Genomic DNA, 16872 nt, shown 5'->3' on the forward strand with positions numbered 1-16872 from the left:
AAAACCCATTTGTAAACATAACCTAAAACTTTAAAACCCCATTTAACTCCTTTAGGGGGTATTTAACCACATAGGACTGCATTGTCACGCAGATTACGTAAGTATGCAAAATTTCAATTCATTGGGACAACGGGAACCCTTTCAAATTTGGCTCCAAAAATATAAAACAGACAGACAGACAACAAAGCAAGTTAAATAAAAGTTTTTAAATAGAAAAAAAATTAGGTTTAAATTACATGAAAAAAATATGGTAACTTTCTGAGGACCTTAACAAGAATATACATAAATTTGAAAAAAAAGTTAGTGTCATTTAAAAATAAAATTTAAAAAAATATTTTTTAGTCATTCCAAAATTGGAATTTTAAAATCTAAAATTCAAGGAAAACTATAGACACGAGTAAATCTCTCTTTGGTTCAGTCAAAGATTCATAACACGAAAAATAAGTTCAACTCCTGGGCCCAAGCATTGCCAAAATTTGTCAAAATACATAGTAACTCAAAAATCGTTAAAACCATTGCCAGTGGCAAGTTGTCACTCCCATCGTCTCCGCGAAACCCCTCCGTCTAATTAGCCTAATTTCGTAAGATGTTCTCCACATTTCGGTGTAGACCCTGACACCGGTTACTCTATCATCGAGCCATGGAGGGGTAAAAATTCTCTCTCCTCCTTAGTGCCAAAGCTTTGGTTCTCGGCACCAGCTGGTTTAATAAGTGACAGTGTATACGATTGACCGACCGTACTAACCCACATCCGTGCTCTTCTCGTGAAAGAAGTATTGTACAACGCGCGGGTGGAGTGCACTGTGCAGTGCTGCAAACTGTTTTTTTTTCTTTCTTTTTCAAGTGTGCCATAGGAACTTAATAATGATTTTTAACAGGTAGGTGCCTTTACAATTTTTTTGTCTTCTTAAAATTCTGACTTGACTGAATTAATGTGGAGATACCTCGCGATTGGCGAAGGTTAACAGATGGTTTGTAGACATTTTTGCGAAGGACGGCACCTGGGGTTATTGGCCAGAGGCTGGTGGACCGTTAAAACGGTCGCAAAATATCAAATTTATTCTTAAAATTTGCAAAAATGTTAATTATGAGTAATTTTCTGACGACTCTCTTACCACTGGGAGGAAGGTATCGAGGGTCTTTGAGAAAAATATGTGTTAGTTGTTTTTTCTTTTCGAAAACTTTAATTTCTAAGTTTCTTTCAAAATGCTCCTCCCTTGCATTTACCCTTAAAACTAGTTAGATTTCAGAAAAGCAAATATTTTATAGCAATTTTTGCAAAAATATGTGAAAAATGAAAAATAAATATTTTGTGGATTTGAGAATCCAAAACAATTTTGGGAGTTTTTTCTAAGTACTAATTTTATTCCAAGTCCATACATACACGTACTATCTCGAGGGAAAATTCACTCTAAAAAATTTTTACAGCGCCTATTTGAGTATAAATACAAAGGCTTTATTAGTAATTTTAAGTACATATAATTGCGGTATCTAAAAATGATACTATACTGCTATTTATTAAATAATTTGTAATATTTCGAGCATTAAGGTTCGAAATCTCGATATTCAATATTTTACCTAATTTGCGTTTATGGTCCCAAGAGAGAGAGAGATACCATGGCTTAACTCCCACATAGTGTTTTTTGTCTGTATTTCAGGACAATTGCGATTTATTTTTTTGTTTCTTCTGTAAAATAATATTCAGTGAACTTTTTGGTTTTGCTTCTGAACTATCGATTTGTAGACATTAACCAATTGCCCTCCCTATTTACTTTGATTTTAACAAATTTGACTGTAGGTATTTAATATAATTTAACTGCTATTTATATTAGCCAATTAATATAACTAATAATCTAATATTTTTAACGTCGAAAGAAAGTTGCAGAGTAACGTTGATATTTTTTTCTGATAATATTTATTAATTATTATTATAGGTACTAATTGTTTTCATAACACCAAAAAAGTTTAATACAAAAAGGCTGCTCAATTTTATTTTTATAAATGACTTTTTATAACTAACTAAACCAACAATTTTTTTACTGTTTTTTTTACTGTTTTACTTTCTGATAGATCTAAAAATAAATAAAACAATTATAAAATAAAATAAGTTGACCACAGCTTTTATAGTTTTCGTTTCTTGATTTATTTTATAAGAACTGATTAGTTCATATATTTTCCTAAAACTAGTGATTAGCATGACACGTAAGAAACTTTAAACACAAGAAATAATGAAAAACAATCACCCCCAATAAAATAAGAAGTGTAAACTTTGATAACATTTTCTTCTTCTTATAATATAATATTATATATTTTAATACACAGGCTGATTCAAAAGTGGCGGACAATCTATCGTATGGTGATAAAATACCTTCAGTTAAAGACAAAAGTCAGATTTTTTTCAAGCTACTTTTTTATATATTTTTTATTTTATTTGCCTTAGCAACGGTATCGATTGTTGCTCTTTTGTTTCCTAGAATGTCGAATTTGATTTATTGTTGAATTTGCAAGTTTTTTAATTGTTTTGTAGATCATAAGACATTATGTCTTATTATGTCCTTTATCAGCACCCGAGAGATTGTACGGCATTTTTGAATCACCCTGCATTTTAATAACGTCAAAAAAATTTAATCAAAAGAGGCTACTAGTATCAATGCCAAAAAATTTTGCTTATTATATTTTCCTATTGTTTTATAATTTTTTTAATGGTGTGTTAAGATCCCAAGTCTGAATATTTTTTGTTTAAATTTTAATAGTTTTGTAACAGATTAATTGATTTTGTTATAAATACTACATCTTGACACTATTCCAAAATTTATGTCGTCAGTTTTAATTTTTTTAAATGCTAAAATGCTGCTAAATATAAAAATAAATAAAACAATTATAAAATAAAATAAAATAATGTGACCATAGCTTTAAGTTTTCATTTCTTCCCTCATTTTATAAAAAATAATTATTTAATATATTTTCTTAATACCAATAATTAGCATGACACGTAACATAAAATTTAAACACAAAGAAATAATGAAAAATAATCACCTCTTATAAAATAAGAAGTGTAAACTTCGATAACATTTGTATTTTTTACTTTATTTTTATATTTGTTGTAAATACACCGGGTCGCTAAAAAATTAAGGCTACAGCTAAATATTTTCAAAATAGTTTAACATAGCACTTTAAAATTTATTCGAAAATACAACTTGATTTTTAATGGCACAAAATGGGCAGGCTTAGTAATTTTTCAAACAGCATTTTTTTCCGATTTCTTCTGAATTCGAATTAAATTCTAAAAATGTAATAGATTTTTAGAAAAGTAAAATTAAGTTAGGTTTGAAAATACTGTTTTAACGGATCTGTCACTTGTATATTAGCCAAAAATTAAACTTGTGTGCAATAATTAGTTTTACATGTTTTTTTGGGCAAAGTTCAAGCGGCAAAGTACTAACAATAGATAAAGACAACATTTCCAAGACTTTACATTTTGCAAAATTTTAATAATTCAATTTTTTTATTTTGATGAAAATAAGGTCTGCATGTGTTAACACCATAGAACTCATAAAAAACGGTAAAAAATTAAGTTAGCCTTGTATCCTAAGAACAAAAGAACATAGAAATTTGATAAACATATGAAACGATAGAACTTATATACTCTTAAGCACATACCAAAATTCAATAAGTTTTGATAAATAGTTTTTATAATATTTAACTGTATCCATACTTTTAATCCAGCCTGTATAATAATTAAAGAAACGCTCCTAATGTGATCAAATAAAAGCAATATAAAAATGTTAGTTGTTATTAAAAAAGAATTGGTAACTGATAATAAAATCACGTTATTACTCAAAAACCAATAACAGTATGAATTTTTGAATATTGTGCATGATGTAGATTTTTTGAAAAATGAGGAGAATGTGATTTTTCTGTGTCTCTTTAAACACGCTCTGTATAGGAACTACGATTTTTCTTTTTGTTTTTATTAAATATGACGGTAAGTGAGCAAATTATATACAGGGTGATTGCTTGTAACATTTGAAATTAGTTTACTGTTACTGTAATACATTCGTTTTTATCTAAATGAGACCATAAAATAAATCATAGTGATAAGCGTATTTCACAGCTGTTAACTTTTATCCAAGTGTCACTTTTGATCCCATCGAAAGTGTGTAATACGTCTAGGTATCAGAATTGCCGACAGGTCCTGATTGATGACATTTAATAACACTCACTACTTTCGCCAGAGGCTCTCTTCGACATCACAATCTGATATTTTTGTCATCACCTCCTGGCAAAATACAGACTCCTTGAGCAATAACTCAATAAAATTACTAGTTTAATTACTCTTTTGAAATAGATCTAATTGATCAGAAACATTCACTGGATTCCTTTTATGGTTCCAAAGAGATCATCACCGTTTGATTAAGATCAAGATCTCGACATTGCTTGGTCTAATTATCTCTTGCCCAATCGTCGACCCAGTGACACTTCTTTTGTACGCTCTGAATGTCAAAGTGTCAGCTTTACACTCTTGTGCTCACGAACAATTTGAGGAGTTTTAACTGTTAGGTGCATCTCTTCTATTGTTAGGCAGTTCCTGCGCTTCTTTCACCGATCATTTGAACAATTCACCTTTCGATTTGATTATGCATTTTACGGCGAAAGTCAGCGGAATTCAATCATTTGAAGGAGGTTTCGAGTTTGTGAAAAACTCATACTTTAGGCCCATAAATAACTAAGCACTGTCACAAGGCCCAATTAAAGACAGTCTTATTTATACTTTAATTAATATTCAAGACAAATCACCGATAATAGGTGTTTTCCAATAGATTAAGCCTCATAATTGGCACTTGTGCATATGTATACATACATCTAATTTTGTAATTTATCACTGCATGCGAAAACAATATGGGAGTAGTAAACCAGAGTTAAAATGTTTGCTTAATTTTGCTCTTTTTGTTGGCAATTATGAACAGTTTGCATATGTAGAAGCAGATTTATTCCCCGATAGTATAATAATAATGGTTATGTAAGGCAAATAAATTTACATTTTCTATAATTTAGAGTAATATTGTAGTCGTTTTTATGTTTTTAATTTATTTAATGAAAGTAGAACTAAGATAAAAGTTGCGCTTTTATTTGAATTTTATTACGAACTGGATGGATTGACCTTTATGGCGCTTTGAAGATGCCGACCACTAAGGCACTTGACTCTAGTAGGTATTTTATCCCGTGGTTCCATTTTATTGCTAATATTTTTTATTTATACAGCGTGTCTCAAAATTGGCGTTGTAGTGAATAGTGAATCGCTTTACTGGTCCAAATATAGAAACAAAAAAAAATTCGGGACTTCTCAAAAAATATACATTGGTTGGAAGATGCACTTTGAACTGCGTTTTCTTCAAATGCGAGCAAAAAATATTGTGTAGATGATGGTGGAAAATAATACTGTAAAAGAATTTCTCAAAAAATGAGCTTTATTTTGAAGTAATTTTTTTTGAAACTGTCGTAATTTCTTAAAAATCAGTCGGAAGTAATCAAAATTTAAAATTAACAAGATTTAAGATCTACACTATAAATCACAATAAACTGTGAAACTTTTAGCTTGCATTTGAAGAAAACACAATTCAAAGTTTGATCTTTAAATCAGTGTATCTTTGTGGGGAAGCCCCTAATCTTAATTTTTTTTTCTAAATTTTTTCTACTGAAGTGATTCTCTATAATGCTCAAACTCGCCAAGTTTGAGACACCCTGTATAGTTATAAAACTTAGTTATTTGGAATGATATTTAACCAAAATTTATAATTTTGTATCTTTTTATAATGTCGTTATTAATGGATTTAGTTTTCGTAAAACATTGTTAAAAATTGTTTTGTAAAACAGAAAAAAAAAGGCAGAATATTTGCAAGCACTACTGATGGAAACTCAAAAATGAAAATAAAGAGAAGTATATTCTGAAAATTTCATAGTTAATTACTGCATCAATATTCGTAATAATAAAAAAATCCTTTCTGGAAAGGAAAAACTACAAAGCTTTTTTAATTCTATTATTTATTATTATAATTACTGATGTCACAAAAAGGTTGCTACGTGTAGAAGATGAGTCAAATAACTATATCGAAAATGTAGTTAAATTTGCAAAAAAAATCTTTTCGTTTAAATATTAAGCCCCGACATTAACATTAACATTCCTAAATTTTTAGGTAGCGTTGCAAAATTATACTTAATTTTTCTAACCATTTCTGAGAACTGTGAAGATTAAACTTTTTTAAAACACAATTTATAGTTTGACAATCTTATTATTTCGTTTTTCTATTTAATTTATAAAATTTAGTTTTTTTGTAAAACAATTAAGACTATGAAAATCACTTCTCGACAAAGGTTCCCAATTAGTTTACTACTTTTTGTAACTTTACCATTTTTTTCAATTATAAAACTTTTGGAATGACTGATTCGCACTCAACTGAATTAAATTAAAGAAAAATAATATTTATTTCTATTTTATGGTAAAGATTTTTATTATTTTATTAAAATTAAGAATATACATCTTGATTATGTCCTGTATTGCCTCAGAGAACAAAGAATAAACTCCATACTTGTCAGAAAAAAAAAGCAACTTCAGTACAGTCATGATCAAAAACAATGACACCCCTAGGTCTTTTTCATGTGATGTATACGTTTGGCTAGTTTATAAACCAGCTTGATATCATGTAAACTACTAGGATAGTTTGTTGAATTTATGACTTAATCTGCTATCCAGACCGTTTGGTAAAGGTGTCATGCTTTTTGATCGTGACTGTACCTTATTAGTACAATATAACTCGAGAATTTTTAAAGATTAGACAATCGAAATTAATTTGCTAAGTGTTCTTATTTTACTTATTTTATATTTTAATAATTATTTTTGCTGTTTGTCTGCTTTTTTTAGTGTTACATTTACACAAAAGGTGTCTCTTTTTTAAACTATTGTTCACACAAAAATCAGTGTTTCCCTAATACCCATAGTCATAATCTTTCGTAGTTTCGATTAATTAATATTTTTATTTTATGTATTTATATTATCTAAGTAAATATTATTATTATTATAACAAGCAAATGTAGAAAAAAATCTGTGATTATTAATTTTTTAAATATCTATAGTTAAAATAATTTTTTACAGAACTTCTTTTCACAGGATGTCGGTTATGTGGTTATTACTAAGATGCATGTTCATAATTCTCGGGTGATTTGAGTTTTTGTGTGGTCTCTAAGAATTTTTCAAAAATAAACCACATTTTTTTCTCTTTTTTAAATTTTGTCTTGATTTATAAAAATTTCATTTTGCAATTTAAAACAAGTCAAAAGACATTAATGGCATGTAAAAATATTCTTTTTGTACTTCTGGGACTAAAATAGATACTTTAGTCTACATTAGACCCACTTTAATGCCTGTAGACAGAAACTAAAGTATCTATTTTTATCTTAAAAATGCAAAAAATAAATACTTTGGAAGTGAAAAAATAGCGTATATACTCCGGAATCAAATTGCCTAAATTCCTTGAGTGGTTACTGCCCTCAAATTTTGTCTTCGAGGCAACAAACTCCATTCATGGGATTAAATGCTGCACTTTAAATTCTCTATATACAGACTGTCCGTTTTTTTGAGCCCCACCATAGGGATCTCGGTTATTATAAGAGATTCGAGGTCGGTTAAATTAGGGCAAAGTTGCGCATGTTTATGCTGAAAAATTATTTAAAAGAAAATTTTATGTGTCATTTTTAGTTTTTGAATTAATGAATTGTAATTTTCGTTTTTATTTTTTTAAGCGAAAACCAAAAGAACTAGACTTTTTTAAGTTGGCACTTTTTGGAAGATATCTAAATCTGTCATCGCTTTTTCCAAGGCGTTCTTGATGTTAGAGTTGCAACACTCAACTTTGGTTTTTCCTATGGACACCATGTTCGAAACTTGTATTTTTGAAAAGTCTTTTTGTTCCTGATTACAGTGATGTTATCACATTATATGATTGAATCTTACATGCTGATTAAAATAAAAAAAACGTTTTTGCAAAGTGTGTTTTAGAAAAAACGTCAAAAATATTGTTTAAGAAACGAAATTTTGATAGTTCTGTTAAATATGCAAGCATAATTTTTATAACTTTGTCTTGTCTTGTTTTGTGAAAAATAAAATTCCAGCTTATTATGTATTATGTCGTTTACTTGTTAAATTAGTGACCCTTCAAGATCCAAATTCAATTAAACCTCTTTAATCTAGTTTGTTGAAAAACAAAATTGTTGACGCTTTTTCCAAAGCACTCTTCGCAGAAATGCTTTTTTCTTCATTTTGATCAGCATGTAAAATTCGATCATATAATGTAATATATCGTTGTAATCAGGAATAAAAACAGATTTCAAAAATACAAAAAGAAAGAACGGCTTCCATAAGAAAAACCAAAGTTGAGTGTTGTAACTTTGACATCACGAACGCCTTGGAAAATATAATGACAGATTTAGATTCCTTGTAAAAAAAACTTGAAGAACGTCTTAGCTAAAAACTTCTAGTTCTTTTAATTTTCGCTTAAAAATATACAAATAGCGGCTTTTTTCCATAATTTTTGCATTGATTATTTCTTCAACATTTTTTTACTATAGCAATTTTGTACATGCTTTTTTATTTTTTTCTTATTACCCTTTTAGGCTTCTGACATTTTAATCACCCAAATCCAGTTACACTTTCAGCGTATAGCATTCGCATTCCTAATCGTTATGACACGCGTGACTCCCATACACCCAAAGGGGTCAATAATATGGCACAAAATCCATTAGGTATTCTGTATACAGTTTTAATTTGACCGACGAAAACAAACTATTAATTTGCTTTCACATTTTTATTATAACGGACGGACAGACGGAAAAATACTTTCACACAAATGTGTGTACGTCAATGCTTGACTTATGGTCTTTAGGAAAAAAAATAATTTCTGTGACAGTCTTGCAACTTTCTGTCTCCGGTCGAGTTCTTCTTCGCACGCCCACAGTAAGCCATGACACGGTCAGTTTATTACAAAATTCATAAATCCGCAGTCGGTCAAAGAAACACAGCAGATGAGTCCCCCGGAGTGAAAGTCTTCCTTTCGCTCTTCTATCGGTCAACGGGCTGGGCAATCAGCTAGTATCTAATAAATATTTATGTTTCTGCGGAAATGTCCACTGCCATCATGCTCTAACCTTGCAATGATGCAAAAAAGACTCGCAAATGAGCTAAATGTCACTTAAGTGTAATTATGCGTAAGATTCCGGAAGATTTTATCGTTTTAATTCTAGACTCTACATTCTTCAATTATTTTTATTTATGTGTTTATTTTCACCTGATCGTATCGTAGCTTTGTTGTCATGACAGGTAAAAGATTTTATTTTTGGCACTTGAAAGGAGAAAGATAACATGATTGATATTGTTCGAAATGTCAAAATAGAAGTGATCGGTCATCGGAATGTCGAAAATGCTTCCCGTTGACATTTTTCTTTTGGGTCATTTCCTGTTCACCTCATTTTTTTTCACTCGTAGTGTAGTGCGTTTTTTAACACACTTTTGTTAAAATTATAACGTTATAAATTCATTTATTTCACGGACAGGTGTTTGGGAATTATTTAGCATACTATTCGGACTAAGGTTGTAATTAATGTATCATTTTTAGTTTTTGAATTATTGGAAAAAAAAACGAAAATTTGTAATTTTTATGTTTATATTTTTTCAAGCGAAAACCAAAAGAACTAGACGTTTTAACTAGGACATTTTTCGCACTTTTTACAAGAAATCTAAATCTGTCATCGGTTTTTCCAAAGCGTTCTTGACATCAGAGTTACAACACTTAACTTTGTTTTTTCTCATGGACGCCATATTTGACATTTGTATTTTTGAAAAGTGTTTTTCTTCCTTATTACAACGATGTATCTCATGATATGATCGAATTTTAAATGCTGATCAAAATGAAGAAAAAAGCACTATTGCGAAGAGTGCTTTGAAAAAACGCCAACTATTTTGTTTTAAAACAAACTAGACTTTAGAGGTTTAATTGAATATGGATTTAGTATATTTAGTAGAACTGTCAAACTTTAATTGGTTAAATTACATTTTTGACGTTTTTTCCAAAGCACTCTTTGCAAAAACGCTTTTTTTTAATTTTGTTCAGCACGTTAGATTCGATTATATCATGTGATATATCGTTCTAATTAGGAACAAAAAGACTTTTCAAAAATATAAATGCCACATATGGCGTCTGTAAGAAAAAACAAAGTTAAGTGTTGTAACTCTGACATCAAGAACGCTTTGGAAAAGGCGATGACAGATTTAGATTTCTTGGAAAAAAGTGCGTGAAAAATGCCCTTGTTAAAAGCGTCTAGTTCTTTTAGTTTTCCCTTAAAAAATAAAAACAAAAGTAACAGTTTTTTAATTTTTCTCAATAATTCAAAAACTAAAAATGACACATCAAATTTTTTGCAGATAATTTTTCAGCATAAAATTGCACAACTTTGTCTTAATTTAACCGACCGCGTATCTCTTAAATAACTGAGATCCCCCAAGGTGGAGCTCGAAAAACAGACACTTTGTGTCTGTCTTAAAAAATTGATAATTTTTCTAAAATTACCATCGTTACGTAACTAGTTTGAAACTTCAAATGAAACACATCTCAGAAATAAATTCAAAAAATTTGTGAAAAAATCATGACAATAAGCTGGCGTTGGAGAAAATTGCAAGTAGCGCGTTTGACACTTCAACAGAATAAAAGGATAATCTGTCAAAGACAATAAAAATCTGTCAATCTAGATTCCACAGCAAGCGTTGATCTAAAGACTTTTTGAACGCACCGTACTTACCTATTGGATGCTATTTTGTTTAAAAATTATCTAAATTTAAGGCTAGATAATGATTACCTATCTGCTTACATAAAAACTAAAACTTAAGTTCAATACAAATTTTGATGAGGTTTCTAATTAATTTGCCAGTGATTTAATGCATTTTTACTGTAAAAACGAAAACGAAAATCGTTTTCTGAGAGAGTCGGCCCTAAATCGGTTTAATAATGTCTCATTTATCGCTGAAATAAGTAATTTGACCAATAAAAATTACCTTCTATCTTACTTATCTAGCGCACGAAAATTTTTAATGTGTTTGTCATTGAATTTCCAACTGTAAAACCAACCAATTACAAGTCGTTTTAAAAATTTTCCAACAAAAATTTAAAAATTTCTGTTACAGTTACAAAGCTTAGAAAACATGTAAAGATATAAATTGTAAATTGATTTGTTATTAATAAAGATTTATTCACGCAATTAATTTATGTTCCAACTCACCTTTCCTACTTTTTATGATGCACTTTCAGCACGTTAATCAACAAGATTCTCCACAAAAAGTCGAAAAACTGCAAAAATAAAACAAAAATTTGGAGTCACTCGAATTTTTGAACACAATTTTTTGCGTGATTTTGTTAAAAGTAGATCGAAAAACCTACACATGACGTCAAAAATTTCACGATTGTTTCATATTTAACAAAATCTGAAACTCGATACTTGTAGTATGTTGTGTTTGAGTTTTTGGGCTTTCAAGGTTATTTTCATAGTTGTACAATTTTTTTTAAGAAATGGGCGTTTTTAGTCTTTATTAGAAGTTTATTGAAATAAGTGATGCCTTAGCTCTGTAATTTTGAAAGTCAAAAAAATGACGTGAAAACAATTTTTAACAATAATTAAAGGAGGTTTTTTGATTTGCGATTATTAATTATCTCGAAATCGACCAAAAAAAGTTTAAAGTAAAAAATGTCAGTTTTTGTAGTGTAAAGTTTAATAAATCTAAAAAAGAAAATAAATTATTTGATTTCTAGGCACGGTTTAAGTGTTTGGAATTAAAAAAACACTATTTTCATTTTATTTAATATATTTTCTGGACTCTGGCTATTTTTTGATAAAATTTTACAAAATAATAACGCACCTATGTTTCGGAAAAACGTATTTAAATAACACTTAAATTAGTATGCTGATTTTGACAGAAATTGTAGTTAGCTTTCAGACTGTAACACTTGATAAAGGCAAACATTTCTACCCTTTTTCCAAAATTTCGCAAAATAATTTCATTACTAAATGAACATTTTGATTTTGTAACCTTTGTATGTACTTATTTTTGTTAACGTTTTTGTTTGTGTATGAGAATGGTAATAATAAAAAAGGCAAAAATTAGACCATTGTTAATACAACTAAAAAAGTGGAACATTTTCAACTAATGTGTTCAAAAATGGTTGCTGATCAAGTTGACTATGGAATTCAAAATCAATTAGTACAAATGACTATCGCAATTTTTCTGTCAACTTTTTGAATTAGCTTTTTACTCAGTTTTTGGTAAAGTTTTTTCAATTATAGTATTTGTTTTAATTTGTGTTTTATATTTCTATGATTTTTGTGGTGTATATTTTTGTTATTGAATTCGAAGCATTTTTGCATTATTTTGACAGATCAGTCACTTAATTTAAATTAAGCGGCACATTACGTTCAAAATGCAAAGGTGACTTGATGAACAACCATTTTTGAACACATTATATTATTTACTTAAAGAGACATAAGTATTTATTTGCGAAGAAATATAAAATGTAAAGTATATTTTTTCTAAGTAATTCAAAATTGTGAATTTTTTGCATTTTTTTTATTTTTCATGTAATAAGTTAGTGTTATTTTATCTTTGTTAATACACACGCCAAAAATAATTTTGCTACGTTAAAACAAAATTGTGGAGATTCTAAAACATGTGATAAATTAAAAGAAGAAAAAATGAGAAACTCCAGCTAAGCAAAATCTTGTTTATTTAGTCATAGCCCAATTTTTGCTCACAAACTGTGGTATTTGTTCTTCTAATTGAAAGAGAAACTATAGGAAAATTGCCTCATTTTGCCTAAAATGATGAAATTAGAAGACAACCGATTTTCAGTGTCAATTTTTCCAATATTTTATCATCTTTATTAACACTACAATTGTTTTTTTCGTGTATTCCCATTTATTTCTTAGTCTTTCAAGCATAGCATCAACATTACCTAAACCATTCTGTTATTCTTTTTGATAAGTGATACTAAATTTGAAAATGTTTTTATGTAAATTACATAATTCTTTTTCCCATTTTACATTGTATTCTTATTTAATGTGGGTTAAATACACAATTATGTTATAATAAAGAGTAAAAGTAAAAGTCTACAATTTATTATTTATTTATTATTACAAAAATATCGCACAAAAAACAATAATTACTAGAGAATGACTACAACACTTGTATCCCCCAGTTCAACAATTTGAATTTTTGTAAATAACACTGTTATCCTCTCACATCCGCGAACTCGAAACTATTCGCAAGAAATCAAAGTTCCTGAAAAGATAAGCGACGTACTTTCAACTCTCCTCAAGACTTGATACACTTTTGTCAGAAAAGGTGAGCAATTTCGATTTCATCTAGACATTTGCGATGAATCTATTACAGTTAAAAATGCTTAGCCCACTTACACATGTTAGTGCTACCGTAATGGTACCGTTTCCGGCCGGTGTTTACCGACCTTGGCACGCCTCCTGTAACTGTAAAATAATTTCAGCGCCTGCTAACATGCTCCTTTTTCCCTAATCAGAAATCAAGGACGGTCGCTGATTAATTGCTATCTAAATGGAACGTAAATATAACTGGACTGTGCTAATTATAGAACTGTAGAAGAGGGAGTGACATAATAATAATTACATTACATGGTGGTACTGCAGGAATATTTGCTTCGCTGCTCCGAACGAGATCGCGTAAGGTTATAGGTTGTATAAAATTACCTATTATGGTGAAATGCCTTCTACTTTCTGTCTAGTCATGTGAGATGCCTCGGAAAAATCTGGTGAGGCCTTGGCGGAAGTAATAGGAGGATTACCACAGATGTAGTCACGGGATGCGGGATTACGTAAAAACAATTACAAGTGGCGAATTGTATAAGAGAAAGATGCTCTATGAGAAATGAAGCAACCAAGGCGCTGTAAAGTTTACCTGCATCGGAGCGAACTTTTACTTTCATATTATGCTAATTAGTGTGGATACAGACCGATATTTTTTAATTGATTTGTTTATTACCTCTATTTAAAAAACAAACAATAAATTAACGCAAGAATTTGAAAGGTGATCTCGGAAAAAATCATTCAAGATCAAAGTTGGTGTGCAATGTGTTACGACACACCAGGTACATCAAGTTCCTTGTTTGCCAAAAAATAGGCACTTAAGTGTTTCCTAATTATTCATTTAGCACAATAAGAGGAGTCGTCATGTGAGAGAAAGTTGATGGAATCTCACGTGGTTAGTCATTTTTAGAAAAATTGCATGAATATTAACACTGATTCTTAGCATGTTGGCTATCGGAATTCATTATTTTGGTGTTTGCTAATGCATTGAGGATGTGGCATGATTAAGAAACAAGTTAATTTTATTCTAATAATGTAAAAATGGAAAAAGCTGTTTCAAACACATTTTAAGGTACTGACAGCAGTACTAGTTGGTTCACTTTGTATTTACTGTTAATGGTATCCTAAAAATTTTGTCTTTTCTTGTCAGTTAGTTTGGTTACCTGAAATTTAATTTTTTATGTTCAATAAAATATTGCAATATGAGATCGAAAATGTACTGAATTAAAATAAGCGTTGAAAAAGATGTGTAACTTTAGACACATTTTTTTTCAAACATCGTGTTGCAAGAGACAGTAGAGTAGAAGATGTTCAGAAATACTGTTTCAATGTTAGCAAATAACTGCTTAAAAAAATTCTTAGAGATTTTTTTACCGAAATTGGTAAACAGCATTTTGGAATAATTTAAATTAAACAAGGAATCAGTTTTTGAAAAATCCTGATTTGTCAATTTTTGACATGTGGCTAAAATTTTGCAAGCACAGCCTGCTCTAATTCAAATCATTTTCGATCGCATGTTACTTTTACTGCCATTCAAGAAGATTTCAAAAAGTACTTTTTAATTCTATTTTTTTATTCTGTAAAAGCATGCAAGGTGCAAAAAACAACAAAAACTTTGGTTCCCGGAACATTTATCGGGCAATAACTCCGGAACCATTAGACGTAACCCTGTCAAGTTTATGCTACGGATGTCTAAAGGTTAGGATAGGAAACGAGGTATATGTACGTTCCCGTCTTCGATAGTTCCGTTAATGTTGCCAGAGGGTGCAGTTCCATTACCGTCTACGTTTTCAGAGCAATGAATTTAAAAAAAATTGTAGTGGTATAATAGTTTATACAAAGCAAATAAAAAATACAGGCACGTGGAGCATTAAAAACTCAATAGTAAAACATAAACATAATGCAAAAATTTTATCGTAAACTATACAGGCTGAGTCATTGATATTGAGGCATTTCATTTGCGTTCAAATGAGCAAAGCTTTTAACTACAAATGGAAACAGAATTAAGATTTTTCACAAAAAATATCGATTAAACTTCTGAATTCCTGTATGTTTCTTGGTTCGAAGCAGTAAACATCAAGAGGGTCTAAACTTGTAAACAATTTGGGCATTTATCAATTGTGATTTTTTCGGTCACAAATAATGAGAAGGTTTTATTTATACAAACTTTTTTACATTTGAAGGAAGCATTTATACAAGGTGTTCCAGCGAGTTGACCATTAAATTACTGACCATTCATTAACAATGTTTATACCAAAACTAAGAAAAATAAAAAATGTCAACTTAAAAGAAAAAACTACAAGTAATTAGCTTAAGCGCTTTATCATTTTTTTTAGAACTTAAAGTTGTTAAATAAAACGCCCTATTTTCTATTTCTACAGCTAAAATACTTTTAAATTGTCACTCTAAAGAATTAATATTTAAATATGTCTTATTGGTTGTTTAAAAGATATTTAATTTATAAACACTATATCAAACAAAAATTAAAATATTTATGTGTATTGTTATTCATGTTAGTATAGTAAGTCAAATCTTTTTTAATTGATAAAATTACTTTAGAAAAACTAATTACTAATTTTTGAAAAACACAACAAAAATTAGGGATTTCCATTTGTTTCTTGTAGTTATAAAATATTTTCACACGGATTCTCAATCTGGCAGTGTAAATTATTGAAATTTTGAAATCCAAATAGAAAACTAGAAAACGTAGCAGCTTTCTAAAAAAAGAAATTAAAAGCTTACGAAAGTCATACTGTAACAAAATTTTTATTTTTGTATATTTACTTCATTTCTTGGCCACTAGGAACTAAAAAATTTATAACAAGAGAAGCAAAGATAAGACGAAAAATAAAGAAGCAACAAAAAGAACGAAAAATTCAAAACGAATAACAAAGACTGGAAGTTCCTCAATACAAAACAATAATTTAGAAAAAATATAACAGCTTTCCAAAAAAGTATTAGAAACTTCTGAGAGATACTGATGTGTAAAAAGTCTTAATTTTATTTATGTTTTTACTGTACTTTCCAGCCGGTGTGAACTAAGAAAGACAAAAAAGCGGCAAATCAAGTAAACGAGAAGAAAAAATAAAAACAATAATAGCGAAGGCAAGACAAAAGAAAGGCAGTTACAACAGATAAGAAAGATACTAACTTTTCATTAAAAAAATATTAGAAATGAAGCTTTTGAGGGGTACTGCATAAAATTTCATGATTGTTTTTATACAGTGAGGTTTTCATTAACATCTTTTGAACTATATAGAGTGTTCCATTTTTACAGTGCAGCCTTTAACATACTTTTTAAAATGGCACTTTCTGTATATTTGTACATTTTTAGGCTTTATAAAGAAGTTTTGTTTTTGCAATTTACTTTAACCGTTCAAAAGTTATCTAATTTTTTCTAAAATTTTATCCGTCTGCAGACACATTATTAAAAAATCGCAGTGT

General features: G+C 29.3%; 1 protein-coding gene across 1 annotated transcript in view; it reads left to right on the forward strand.

Moving 5' to 3' along the window:
• The first annotated feature begins 649 nt into the window (after positions 1 to 649).
• Positions 650 to 16872, forward strand: part of cysu (Curly Su) — a 63753-nt gene continuing 47530 nt past the window's right edge. The window contains exon 1 of the mRNA XM_008200360.3: positions 650 to 878. Within this exon, the coding sequence (XP_008198582.2) occupies positions 865 to 878 (14 nt within the window). The 5' untranslated portion in view covers positions 650 to 864. The remainder of the gene's footprint in view (positions 879 to 16872) is intronic.

This window comes from Tribolium castaneum, chromosome 7 (genome assembly GCF_031307605.1).
Source record: "Tribolium castaneum strain GA2 chromosome 7, icTriCast1.1, whole genome shotgun sequence".
NCBI classification, from domain to species: Eukaryota; Metazoa; Arthropoda; class Insecta; order Coleoptera; family Tenebrionidae; genus Tribolium; species Tribolium castaneum.